Source organism: Nematolebias whitei, chromosome 6 (genome assembly GCF_014905685.2).
Source record: "Nematolebias whitei isolate Nwh7 chromosome 6, NemWhi1, whole genome shotgun sequence".
NCBI lineage: Eukaryota > Metazoa > Chordata > Actinopteri > Cyprinodontiformes > Rivulidae > Nematolebias > Nematolebias whitei.
The window spans coordinates 50,526,290-50,538,203 of NC_056503.1; the positions used below are offsets into that span (position 1 = coordinate 50,526,290).

Here is an 11,914-nt window from a genome sequence, read left to right on the forward strand (position 1 = left end):
GATGCTGAACAGCGCTCCTTCTACAACCTGACAGTTGTGGCCACAGATGGCTCTAACACTGCGTATACACAGGTAACACCATCAAGCTATGAGTTTGTTTTGAACATTGCTTTAGCACTGGTCCAAGAGTTTTTATACATCAGCTTCATCCTTTAGTGAAACATGTTAAAATAACATTCAGGCCTGTCGTTAGAGGGGGAAACTGACAAACTAAATTCAACCGTTTCATAATTCTGCTATGGATTTGGTCAGTTGGTCCCTCAACACAATTGATAACATTTCTTCAAAGAGAAGACAGGCTTTAGGCGAGCTGGTAGTGTGTTGGAAAGAAAACAGTTTTCATGTGAGACTAAAAACAAAAGAGCATCATGAGAGGGTCCGAAAATGAATCTGTGTTTGTTGATGTCAAAACATGAAAATCCACACCGCCTGTCTCTTATTTGTCAGAGCTGAGGAAGATCAGGACTACCATTGTTCTACCTGTAATCTCTTAAGTGGAGATGTAGGTTTCTTTGATCCAGTTAACACAGTCAAAGTTTAGCTGTATCGAACTGTGTTGGTCATAAACTGTTGTAGTAAGTTTGACTGAAGGTAAATTTAACATTTCTGCTGATTGTTTCAAACTTCTTGTGCACATTTCAGTCAGTAATGTTGTTTTTCACTTTTTATCTTACAGATTCACATTACTGTTTTGGACAACAATGACAACGACCCCATCTTTTCCCAACCAATCTATGAGGTCACTGTTTCAGAAGATATATCGCCCAACACAGAGGTGGTCCAGGTTGTGGCCTCAGACCGAGATGAGCATCACCAGCTTACCTATGCTCTTTACAGCTCCATAGACCCCAACAGCATGCGTCTCTTTCGGATTCACCCCTCTCTGGGCACCATCTACACCTCTCAGAGACTGGACCATGAGGCCTGCACCCAACACATTCTCACAGTCATCGTAAGGCAGACACTGTTTCGGGTCCTTCTCGCTTGTTTTTTTTTTACATTTTGTGACATATTTTGAACCTGGATTTTCCCAGTTTTAGAGTTTCTGCAACTGCTGTTAAATCATTGTCACTGTGACCAAGTGTCTTAAGTTTGAGTTCAGACTTTTTGCGCCCGGCCATGAAGGGAAGCGGGTGATCGGAAATACCCTCCATCCATCCATTCATCCCTCCATTTATCTTGTGAGCTTCATAACTTGAAAAATGTCAGGTACTGACTTCCATTTTAGTATGTGGCTCCATCTAGTTGTAAAAAATATTCCTATTGAAACTGGGTTGCCACATCAAAATCCTAGATGGCTACCATCATATATGTTTATAGGTAAACTTTTTGACCTGGGTAACTTGAATAAGCAACATGTTGACTTCCAGTTTGGTTAATGCTACATAGGCGTAAGAAAGAGTAGATCGTGATGGCCCTGGTGACAGTAGTATGGCGACTCAGGACAACAGGAGACAGGAGACCCATGGGGAGCGGTGACTGGAGAGGGTTGGAACATAGATGGACCAGTAAATCAAGTTTTACGTTTGCTTTTAGCTCAACTCTTTCTTCACCATGATTGACCAAGGCAGTGGCCTCATTACTGAGGACAAGGTCTCGATACATCTCCCACTCCATCCTACCATCACTAATGAGCAAGACTCACAGATACTTCAACTCCACCACCTGAGCCAAAGATTCATCTACAAATCTGAGGGAGCATTCCCCTCGTTTCCAGTTGAGAACCATGAGAGACATAGAGAAGCTTACTCCCTTCCCAGCCTCTTCACACTTGGCAGCGAAACGTCCCAGTTCATGCTGCTGGTCATGGCATGAAGATGCCAACAGAACGACATTGTGTGCAAAATGCAGAGACAAGAGCCTGAGGTTGCCCAGACATCCTCGTCTCCATGACTGTGCCTGTCTCTGAGCACCCAGAACAGAGCTGCTGAGATGGGACAGCCCTGGCAGAGTCTAACGTTCACTAAAAATGAGCTTGAATTTGTGCCAACTGCTCTTATTTTAAGTAAACGGGGACTAGATATCCCTTCAAAGCAAGCCTGGCACCCTATTCTCCTGTAGCACCCCCCCAAGAATGATCCAGGGAACATGCTCATAAGCCTTCTTCAGATCTACAAAGCACATGTAGATGGTACTTTGATCCTTATTTACTGGTTTTTTTTTTTAATACTTTGTTGTTATTTTTGGGTGTAACTGGGACCTTGTGTACATAATTTTGTTTCCATCTCATGTACCACATGTGGTGGAAACGACAATAAAGTGGACTTGAACTGTAAATTCAAACTTCAACAGTCCCGTAGCAACCCATCAAGGATGAAGATCTGGTCCAATGTTCCACAACCAGGACTAAAGCTACATGCTCCTCCTGAATCCAATGTTTGACATGGGGTCAGAGCCTCAAGTTTCACATCCTGGAGTGAACTTTTCCAGGACGCTGCTAAGTGTGATCTCTCAGTAGTTGAAACACCCTCTTCATTCTCCCTTTAAAACAATGGGAACCACCACCCTGAACTGCTACTTTGCAGGTGTTGTCCCCATCCTCCATGCAACAGAGATGTGTCAGCAATGACTGTCCCACAGTGTCTAAAGACTTCAGCATCTTTAAGAAAATCTTATCCACTCCTGGTGCCCCTCGACTAACAAGCTTTTTGACTACTTTGATGACCTTGGTCATGGAAGTAGGCTCTTCTTTGCTTTGAGTCCTCAGACCCTGCCACCTCAAAGATGGACATGGTGGCCAGATTTTTTGACAGCAAATGAGCTAAACCAACTTTAAAGAGAGGAGAAGGTCTCAGACTTCAGTGTTCTAAACCTTACAGTGGAGCATTATGCCTGATACCCAGTGATTTTCAATCTTAACACCTTCATGCATGTACCTGGCTCTCCTATAAGTGACATGTTTCTGCTTTAAAGGTAGAGCCCACGTGCAGGTAGAGGCAGAAGAAGTTTGGGGAGATGACAAACGACGCAGACACAGAACATGAGGCCTTGGAAGGATAATGCCCGGACACAGGAGGAGTGGAATGACACTGACTTCATATAGACACTGATGAAACACGATGACAAACACCTGGGGTGATTAGAGTCAGGTGTGACCGGAGCTGAGCACAAGGAAGAGAAACACAGGGCAGGGCAGAAAAACAGAAACCCCACAATACGGCAGGCAAACAAGGACTTTAATGGGTCTCCTTTGGTAGTGGAGTAGTTGTTAATTTAGCTGCATGAGTAGAGCATCTCATGCAGTTTAACTCCACACTCCAGTTTTAAATTGAGAAAGCTCCATGGACATAAAGTAAAATGTCCTTAAATTCAGAATGAATTTCCAGTAGTTTTGTTTTTCATGGTTTTTCTTTACTTGTGTGCAAGGCATGGACAGTCCATAGCAAACGTGTTCAAACAATCTTTTTAAATAAAAAACAAGATAAATACAAGCATTATAAAGGTTTGTTAATGAAAACTAAAATATAATTGCTGTGTTTGCTTTACTACCCTTTTTAAGAATTATTAAAATGACAACACACCTTGCTGATTTTATTTTATTTGCCTTGTTTTTTGTTTGTTAGGTATTAATTGATTATTTTATTTTGCTGTTTTAGGTGAAAGACCAAGAGTTTCCACACCGGAAGAACCTGGCTCGTGTACTAATAGAAGTGGAAGACATAAATGATCATGTACCGTTTTTTACCAGCGCCCTGTATGAAGGCTCAGTCTATGAGTCGGCTGCAGTCGGATCTGCTGTAGTCCAGGTGACTGCCATAGACAAAGACAAAGGCAGGAATGCAGAGCTGCATTACTCCATTGAAGCAGGTATGTATCACTAATAACCAAATACTCCAGAAAATGTTACATTTGTACAATTTACGCTGCTAATGTTTTTTTTCATTGTTTTCAACAGGGAACACTGGAAATTCATTCACCATTGAGCCAGTTTTAGGGATCATTCGAATTGCACGTCATCTGGACTTGTCCAGCATAGGCCACTATGTTATTACTGTCCGAGTCACTGACAGTGGCAGCCCTTCATTGTCCACGACAACAATAGTGCGTGTTGCCGTCACTCTGTCTGACAATGCTGGCCCAAAGTTTCCTCAACCTGAGTACCACACAGAGATAAAAGAGAATGTAATGATTGGGACCTCTGTCACTACAGTCAGTGCTATCAGCCTGTCTACCCTCACTTACGAGATCAAGCAGGGCAATACAGACCAAGTTTTCCAAATAAATCAATATAGTGGAGTCATTACTACTCAAAGGCCTCTAGACTACGAGACCATAGCCTCGTACACCCTCACGATCCAGGCTGCTAACATGGCTGGTATGGCCTCCAATGCTACCTTGCTAATCCAGATAGTGGATGAGAATGACAATCCACCTATGTTTCAGCAGGATCACTATCATGGCACCATTAGTGAGGTAGCACCAGTCAACAGTGTGGTCCTAAACTTGGATAACCTGCCTCTAGTAATTAGGGCAACTGATGCTGACTCCAACCAAAATTCCCTGCTGGTCTACCAGATTGTTGAAGCCACTGCCAAAATGTTTTTCACTGTTGACTCGGGAACTGGCTCCATTAGAACCATTGCTAATCTAGATCACGAGACATTTTCCACATTCCACTTCCATGTTCACGTCAGGGACAATGGAAGACCTCAGTTAACAGCAGACAGTCCAACTGAGGTCACAATACAAGTGACTGACGCAAATGACTCACCCCCCTACTTCACCCAGAATTCCTATGAAGCAGTGTTGCTTTTGCCCACTTACATTGGAGTAGAAGTTTTGCACCTGTCTGCTGTAGACCTTGACAGTGATGTTCCTACAGAGCTCACATACTCTCTGACTGACGGAGGATCAGAGAACTTTGCAGTAAAACCCTCCAGTGGAATTATTGTCGTAAAAAACAGCAGCTTCTCCAAAGAGCTTTTTCGCTTTAGTGTCAGAGTTTCAGATGGAAAATTCTCCAGCGCTGCTTTGGTGACAGTACTTGTTAAAGAATCTCTGGACTCTGGTCTCAGTTTTACTCAAAGCATTTACTTTTCTTCTATTAAAGAAAATGAATCCAATATTACCACAGTGACTGTGGTCAGTGTTGTGGGAAACCGCCTCAATGAACCAGTGAAGTATACTCTGCTGAATGCTGGTACACATTTTACAATTCGCCCAACATTTGGTGTTATCCAAACCACAGGAATACCTTTTGATCGTGAAGAACAAGAGTTTTATGAACTGATTGTTGAGGCAAGAAGGGAGCACGACCGTCTACATGTGGCCAGAGTTATGGTTAAAGTTCAAGTTGAGGACATAAATGATAATGCCCCTGTGTTTGTTGGACTTCCATATTATGCGGCTGTTCAAGTAGAAGCTGAACCAGGATCACCCATTTTCAGCGTCACTTCAGTGGATGGTGACAAAGGCGTCAATGGAGAAGTGTCTTACTATCTTAAGGACGACCATGGTCATTTTGAAATCAATCAACAGACTGGTACTATCAGCCTTAAAAGATCTTTTGAGTCTGATTTATCCAATGCGGATTACCAAATAATGATATATGCCAGAGATGGTGGTTACCATCCCCTCTCTTCTACTGTTGAGTTTCCCATCACTGTAGTCAACAAAGCCATGCCCGTCTTTGACAAATCCTTTTATTTAGTTTCTGTAAACGAGGATGTGGATGTGCACACACCCATTCTTAGCATTAATGCTACTAGTCCAGAAGGCCAAAACATAATCTACACTATCGTTGATGGGGATCCATTTCTTCAGTTTGATATTGGGTTTGATACTGGAGTCATAAGTGTAATTCACTCTTTGGATTATGAAACAATGTCATCTTACCACCTGACCATCAGAGCCACAGACTTTCTGACCGGTGCCCATGCTGAAGTTAGTGTTGATGTTTTTGTTCAAGACATAAATGATAACCCACCTGTTTTCAAGAAGATGTCCTACAGGGTGGTCCTATCTGAAACAGCCATGATTGGAACTCCAGCACTTCAAGTCACTGCCACAGACAAAGACTCTGAGAAGAACAATGTAGTTCGCTACCAGATATTCTCTGATGTGCACAACAGCACAGACTATTTTCACATTGATAGCAGCAGTGGATTGATTTTGACGGCACGTATGTTGGACCATGAAGTAGTCCAGGAGTACAATTTTGTTGTCAGGGCCATTGATAATGGTTTCCCATCACTGAGTAGTGAAGTATCAGTGACTGTTGTGTTAAATGACATGAATGACAACCCTCCGGTTTTTAACCAACTGCTCTATGAGGCATATGTGAGTGAGTTGGCACCAAAAGGTCACTTTGTAACCTGTGTCCAGGCCTCTGATGCTGACAAGTCTGATTTTGACAAGCTGGAGTACAGCATCTTATCAGGAAATGAAAGAATGGATTTTCTGATGGAAAGAAGTACGGGAATCATCATGCTGTCCAGCCACCGTAAGCAACGGATGGAGTTTGCCTATAACCTAAACGTTTCAGTATCTGATGGAGTGTTCACCAGTACTGCGCAGGTTCATGTTAAAGTGCTGGGAGCCAACATGCACAGTCCTGTGTTTGAGCAGAATACATACGAGGCAGAGCTAAGGGAAAATGCTCCTGCAGGAACCAAAGTGATCCAGGTTAGTGCGTTCAAGATTCACAGAAATACGTTGAGGAAATGATGTATTTGCCTGCGTGCGCATGTGTGTGTGTTTTCATTTGTCATCTCATGAACCAACACAAAATAATCACTGGATGTACATCTAAAAGTGATTACCTTTTGGATTCAATCAAATTCAAAATTCAGCTCATCAAATAAAAAAACAGACACACACACAAAGAAAAAACGATTTAACTCGGTGAGTTTTACAGTTGTCGAGCTAACACTCCATGTTCTACTAGCTGAGAGATCCCAACACAAACCTGAGCAATAACCGATCACGTGAGCGTTGTGCTTACAACTTTGCTGTGTTTAACTGTTAGTTAACTCTTCATCTATTAGCTAAATACTTCATCCACCACTGGACAGAATGTAATACATTTTTATGAACGTGGTCACTAGATGTGCTGTGATTACATCAAATTTAAGATGGCTGCTACAACCAATCAATCTTTATAAAAAAAATGAGTTTTAAACAAACTTTTACAGCTATTGGAAAAACAATGGTGCACTAGTAGTTGAAAGTCATCCCCAACACATACGGCACTCAAATCTCCACACAATGAGTGAGATATTTAAAACATTAACATTAACTGATGGAGTCAACAAGAACCAAGATTTTAAAATGTATCCAAAATGGCTCTAACATTTTATTGTCTCAGCGTAAGATGATTGGCAGGTTTTTAATTCTTTCAGTTTTCAGTTTTTATAAAGTGTCCAGATGTAATGAATCATGTAAAGTGTTTACATTTAGGCACAAATGCTCTGTTCTCTTTCATTTCAGGTGAAAGCAACAGATGCAGACCCTGGAGTGTTTGGTCACATCACTTATTCCTTTGTTAACGATGTGGGCAATGACCAGTTCACCATTGATGCCAAGGGTCAGATCAGCACAGCAGAAAAGCTGGACCGTGAGGATCCATCCATTAAAGACATTGGTCTTACAGTGGCAGCTCAGGACTCAGGTGGACGTGTCTCTTATTGCACAGTACAGCTTACTGTCTTGGACGATAACGACAATGCACCGCGCTTTAGTGCCACGGAGTACCGAGCCTCACTCAAATATGATGTGACTCAAGGGTTTTTGATCACACAGATTCAGGCTCAGGATCCTGACTATGGAACCAATGCCAAAGTAACATTTTCCCTTTACAGTGAGGCACATGTCCCCGTGGCAGACATTTTGGAAATAGACCCAGACAGTGGTTGGATGGTGACTAAAGGCAGCTTCAGCCACTTGAGAAACTCTGTATTGTCTTTTTTTGTAAAGGCTGTTGATGGAGGAAATCCAGTTCGACACTCTCTGGTGCCTGTTTACATTCATGTTCTTTCTCCTGATGCCTTCATTCCTTTCTTTAGTCAGCATTATTACATATTTAGCATACCAGAGAACACACCTATAGGTTCAGTCATAGGAACAGTTCATCTCAACATTCCTCCTGAATATACCTCGATCCCTGTTACCTTTGTCGCTGTTAATGGAGAAACTGGTGAAAACAACCAAGATGGTGTTTTTGTTGTGGAAAAGGATACAGGAGTGATCAAGATCGATAAACCCTTGGACCATGAGGTGATCAAAGGATTTCATTTTAAAATCATTGCCACTGCACAGCAGACAAAGCTGGATTCTGTGTCTTCTGTTGATGTTGAAGTCAAAGTTTTGGATCTAAATGACAATAAACCAGCTTTTGAGGCAAACTCCTACATTACTACTGTTATGGAGGGAATGACGGTTGGAACCAAAATCATTCAAGTCAAAGCTCAAGACCCAGACTCAGGAGCCAATGGCCAAGTCACGTACAGTCTTGGCACATCAGTCCAATCAGAGGAGAGTTCAGAAGCGTTGGCTCGTACCTTTAGCATCGATAGTAATACTGGCTGGATCTTAACACGCAAGGAACTTGACCATGAGACCAATCCCACCTACACATTCACAGTCGTGGCTTCAGATCTTGGAGAGACCCTGTCACTTTCAAGCACTACTACTGTGACAGTGGCTGTGTCAGACATCAACGACAACCCCCCAGTTTTCATGGAGAGCCACTACATTAGTTCACTCCAGGAAAGCAGTCCCCCCGGTGAAGTGGTGGCTATGCTCAACACCAGGGATGATGACAGCTCTGCTGTAAACCGGCATGTCAGTTACCTCATCACTGGTGAGTAAGAATGTAAACCAGTACCTGTTGGTGTAGTGTAACCAAGTCATCATAGGAGCATGCCGATGTCCATTAGGTTGTAAAGCCAGTTTATAACACAAGTTTAAGTTTTACTAAAGGTAACAAAACACTTACACCGCCAGACGAGATGAGATTTTAGCACAAATTTAAGATAAAAAAAACTTTTGTCAATTAAAGTTAAACTGCAGTTGTGGTGACACTAGTTGATATGCTTTTGGTTCTACTCTGGATGAGGTTGTGAAGTCCCCTGCATGTGGTTTTCTTGAAATCCAGAAGGTCTGACTTAAATTTGTCCTTAAATGTCAAGAAAACTAAATTTATGTGGTTCAGTCATGGAGGAGGAACCATACCCACCTCGATGGACTTCACCACTGTAAACTGTGATATCATAGAAGAGGTAACAGTTTATACATATTTGTGAATTTGTATTGATGGAGCTCTGTCCTTTTCACATCATGTTAGTGTTTTACAATGTAAGGTTAGAGCTCAGACTTGGTTATCTATGTAGAAATAGATCTTTGTTTACATTGACTGCAAAATGCACCATTGTTGAAAAAACCCATTCTCTGTTGGATTATGGAGACATAATTTACAGACATGCTTGTAAGGGTGTCCTTTGGTTTACCCTCATTTATAAGATGTTGCTGATTATTCACCTCCATATTTTCTTATACATTTTATTGTTGGATGTAACTGGGACCCTGTGTACATAATTTCGTTCCACCACATGTACCACATGAGGTGCGAATGACAATAAAGAAACTCTGACTCTGACTCTGACTCTGAACTAGTCTGCTGCAACTAGCAGTGGTTTGGAAGTACAACAGCCGATCTTCTCAGTATTTGTGGTTAACAATCTAAAGACCAAGTCTGTCTCTGCTGCTCCGTCTGACTGGAAGCTGCTTCAGAAAACTTTGGGTCTGACCTCACTTGTCTCAGTTTCTGGTGTTAAAAATCATTTAAAAGCTGTTTTTAAAGATACTTACAAATGTTTTCATGCTTACTATTGTTGTTGTTTAACTTTGACAATGAACTGTTGTTAATGTAATTTGTGTTTCCTTCTGAATGACTTCTATATTTCATGGTTATTCTTTACTTCCCTTCTCTTGACCCTACACCTGTTGGTGCTGCCAGGCCAGCTCTGTCAGTAACAATCTGTTCTTACGGTGAGATGAAATCAATGAAATGATGAGCTCTGGCAGGATGACAGTCTGAGTCTGGAAACTCTGGACCAACGAAAATGGATTTTAGAGTGAAACCCACGTGTGTGGGTTAGAATAATCCTTGTGGAGCCCCAGGACTGAAACTAGTAGCCTACTTCTAAAAATAAAAAATATGTTAGATTCTCAGCATGAAGTTTGTCTAAAGTACAAAATGAAAAAGACTAGATGTCAGGAACTGGGGATAGACCTAGAGTAGTTCTCTTGCTTTCCAGGTTTTGGTTAAAAGCCAAGGTAGGTAGCCAGGTAGAAGATGCACCTGTCTATCATTGGTCACTTGGAGAACAGAGACATGTTTTCACAGATACATCAGAAATAATGATTGACTAAACATGAGCCAAGATGGTTCTTGAGTCTGCCTGACATGTCTGTGTCATCCAGGCGGGAATCATCGTGGCGTGTTTGCGCTCGGTTTGGTTCAAGGAGAATGGAAGATGTACGTGAAGGGCCCATTGGACCGGGAAGAGTGCAACCTCTACATCATCAACGTCACAGCGAGTGATGGACTTTTTGTTTCCCAGACAACTGTGGAGGTTGCAGTGATGGACATCAACGACAACGACCCTGTCTGTGACCAGGTGACCTTGATAATGTGTCTTCTTCACTTCACCTCCATAAAAGCGATAACGGTTCTACGGTTGATGCCGAACAAGCTTCGACAGTTTTTCTCCATCGTCACTTCATGGGTTTGTGTTCGTGTGTGTTTGACTTCTGTTTGCAGGCGGTCTACACTGCCAGCGTTCCAGAGAACCTACCGGTCAACAGTGTGCTGCTGAGAGTCGGAGCCACCGATGCAGATGTAGGGAACAGTGCTCGGATCTACTACTCTCTACACGGTTCTGGATCCCAGGACTTTAGCATAGACCCAGACACTGGTAAGAATATTTTGTAGCTTTGGAAATACACTTGTGTGTGCTGTGTTGTCAATTGTCACGAATTGGAGTTTCTGTAGTACGCTTTGATTCCCTGTTTTTTTTTTTAATTTTTTTATGTGTTGTAACGTTTGTTCCCTGCCCAGGTGAGATCAAGTCATCAGTAACGCTGGACCATGAGATGACACCTAATTATAAGTTAATAACTCAAGCAGCTGATGGTGGAGGACGTTGGTGCAGTGCTGAGGTTCATCTGACGGTGACTGATGTGAATGACAACCCCCCTAGCTTCACCATGTCACAGTACACCACCAGTGTGTATGAAGACACATCCATCAAGGCCCTACTCACTCGGATACAGGCTATAGATCCAGATGAAGGTGATGAAATGAACCCTCACTACTGTTGCTGATCATTTACAGTGAAAACATAAAGTCTGTATGCCAAATAGAAAAGTTAATTAATTTAAAAACAACGTACATCAAAATAATTTCAGATAGAAGTTTCATCAAATCAGCAACCAATACACTCAATGATTTTAAAAAAAGTTAACCGCCCAGGAATGAAATCAAACTGCTCTTGTTGAACGTCACGTTGGACTAGGGAACGACTGGGGATCTGGCTGACCCCAGCAGGACCACAACATGACTCGACACAAACGCCCCGTGTGGACATGATTGTCTTGTTGAAAGACTGTACCAGGGTTCTGTCTCAGGAGGGGTGCAGCATGAGGGTGCAGCATGAGGGTGCAGCATGAGGGTTCAGCATGAGGGTGCAACATGAGGGTGCAGCATGAGGGTGCAGCATGAAGGGTGCAGCATGAGGGGTGCAGCATGAGGGGTGCAGCATGAGGGGTGCAGCATGAGGGTGCAGCATGAAGGGTGCAGCATGAGGGTGCAGCATGAGGGTGCACCATGAGGGGTGCAGCATGAAGGGTGCAGCATGAGGGGTGCAGCATGAGGGGTGCAGCATGAGGGGTGCAGCATGAGGGTGCAGCATGA

At 42.7% G+C, this 11,914-nt stretch overlaps 1 protein-coding gene across 1 annotated transcript in view; it reads left to right on the top strand.

Annotated features, from left to right (window-relative positions):
• Window positions 1–11,914, top strand: part of LOC119411049 (protocadherin Fat 3) — a 62,426-nt gene that overhangs the window by 15,663 nt on the left and 34,849 nt on the right. Inside the window, exons 7-14 of the mRNA XM_037677971.1 lie at window positions 13–72; window positions 677–952; window positions 3,597–3,807; window positions 3,896–6,624; window positions 7,429–8,800; window positions 10,423–10,619; window positions 10,763–10,916; window positions 11,060–11,293. Of these exons, the coding sequence (XP_037533899.1) occupies window positions 13–72; window positions 677–952; window positions 3,597–3,807; window positions 3,896–6,624; window positions 7,429–8,800; window positions 10,423–10,619; window positions 10,763–10,916; window positions 11,060–11,293 (5,233 nt within the window). The remainder of the gene's footprint in view (window positions 1–12; window positions 73–676; window positions 953–3,596; window positions 3,808–3,895; window positions 6,625–7,428; window positions 8,801–10,422; window positions 10,620–10,762; window positions 10,917–11,059; window positions 11,294–11,914) is intronic.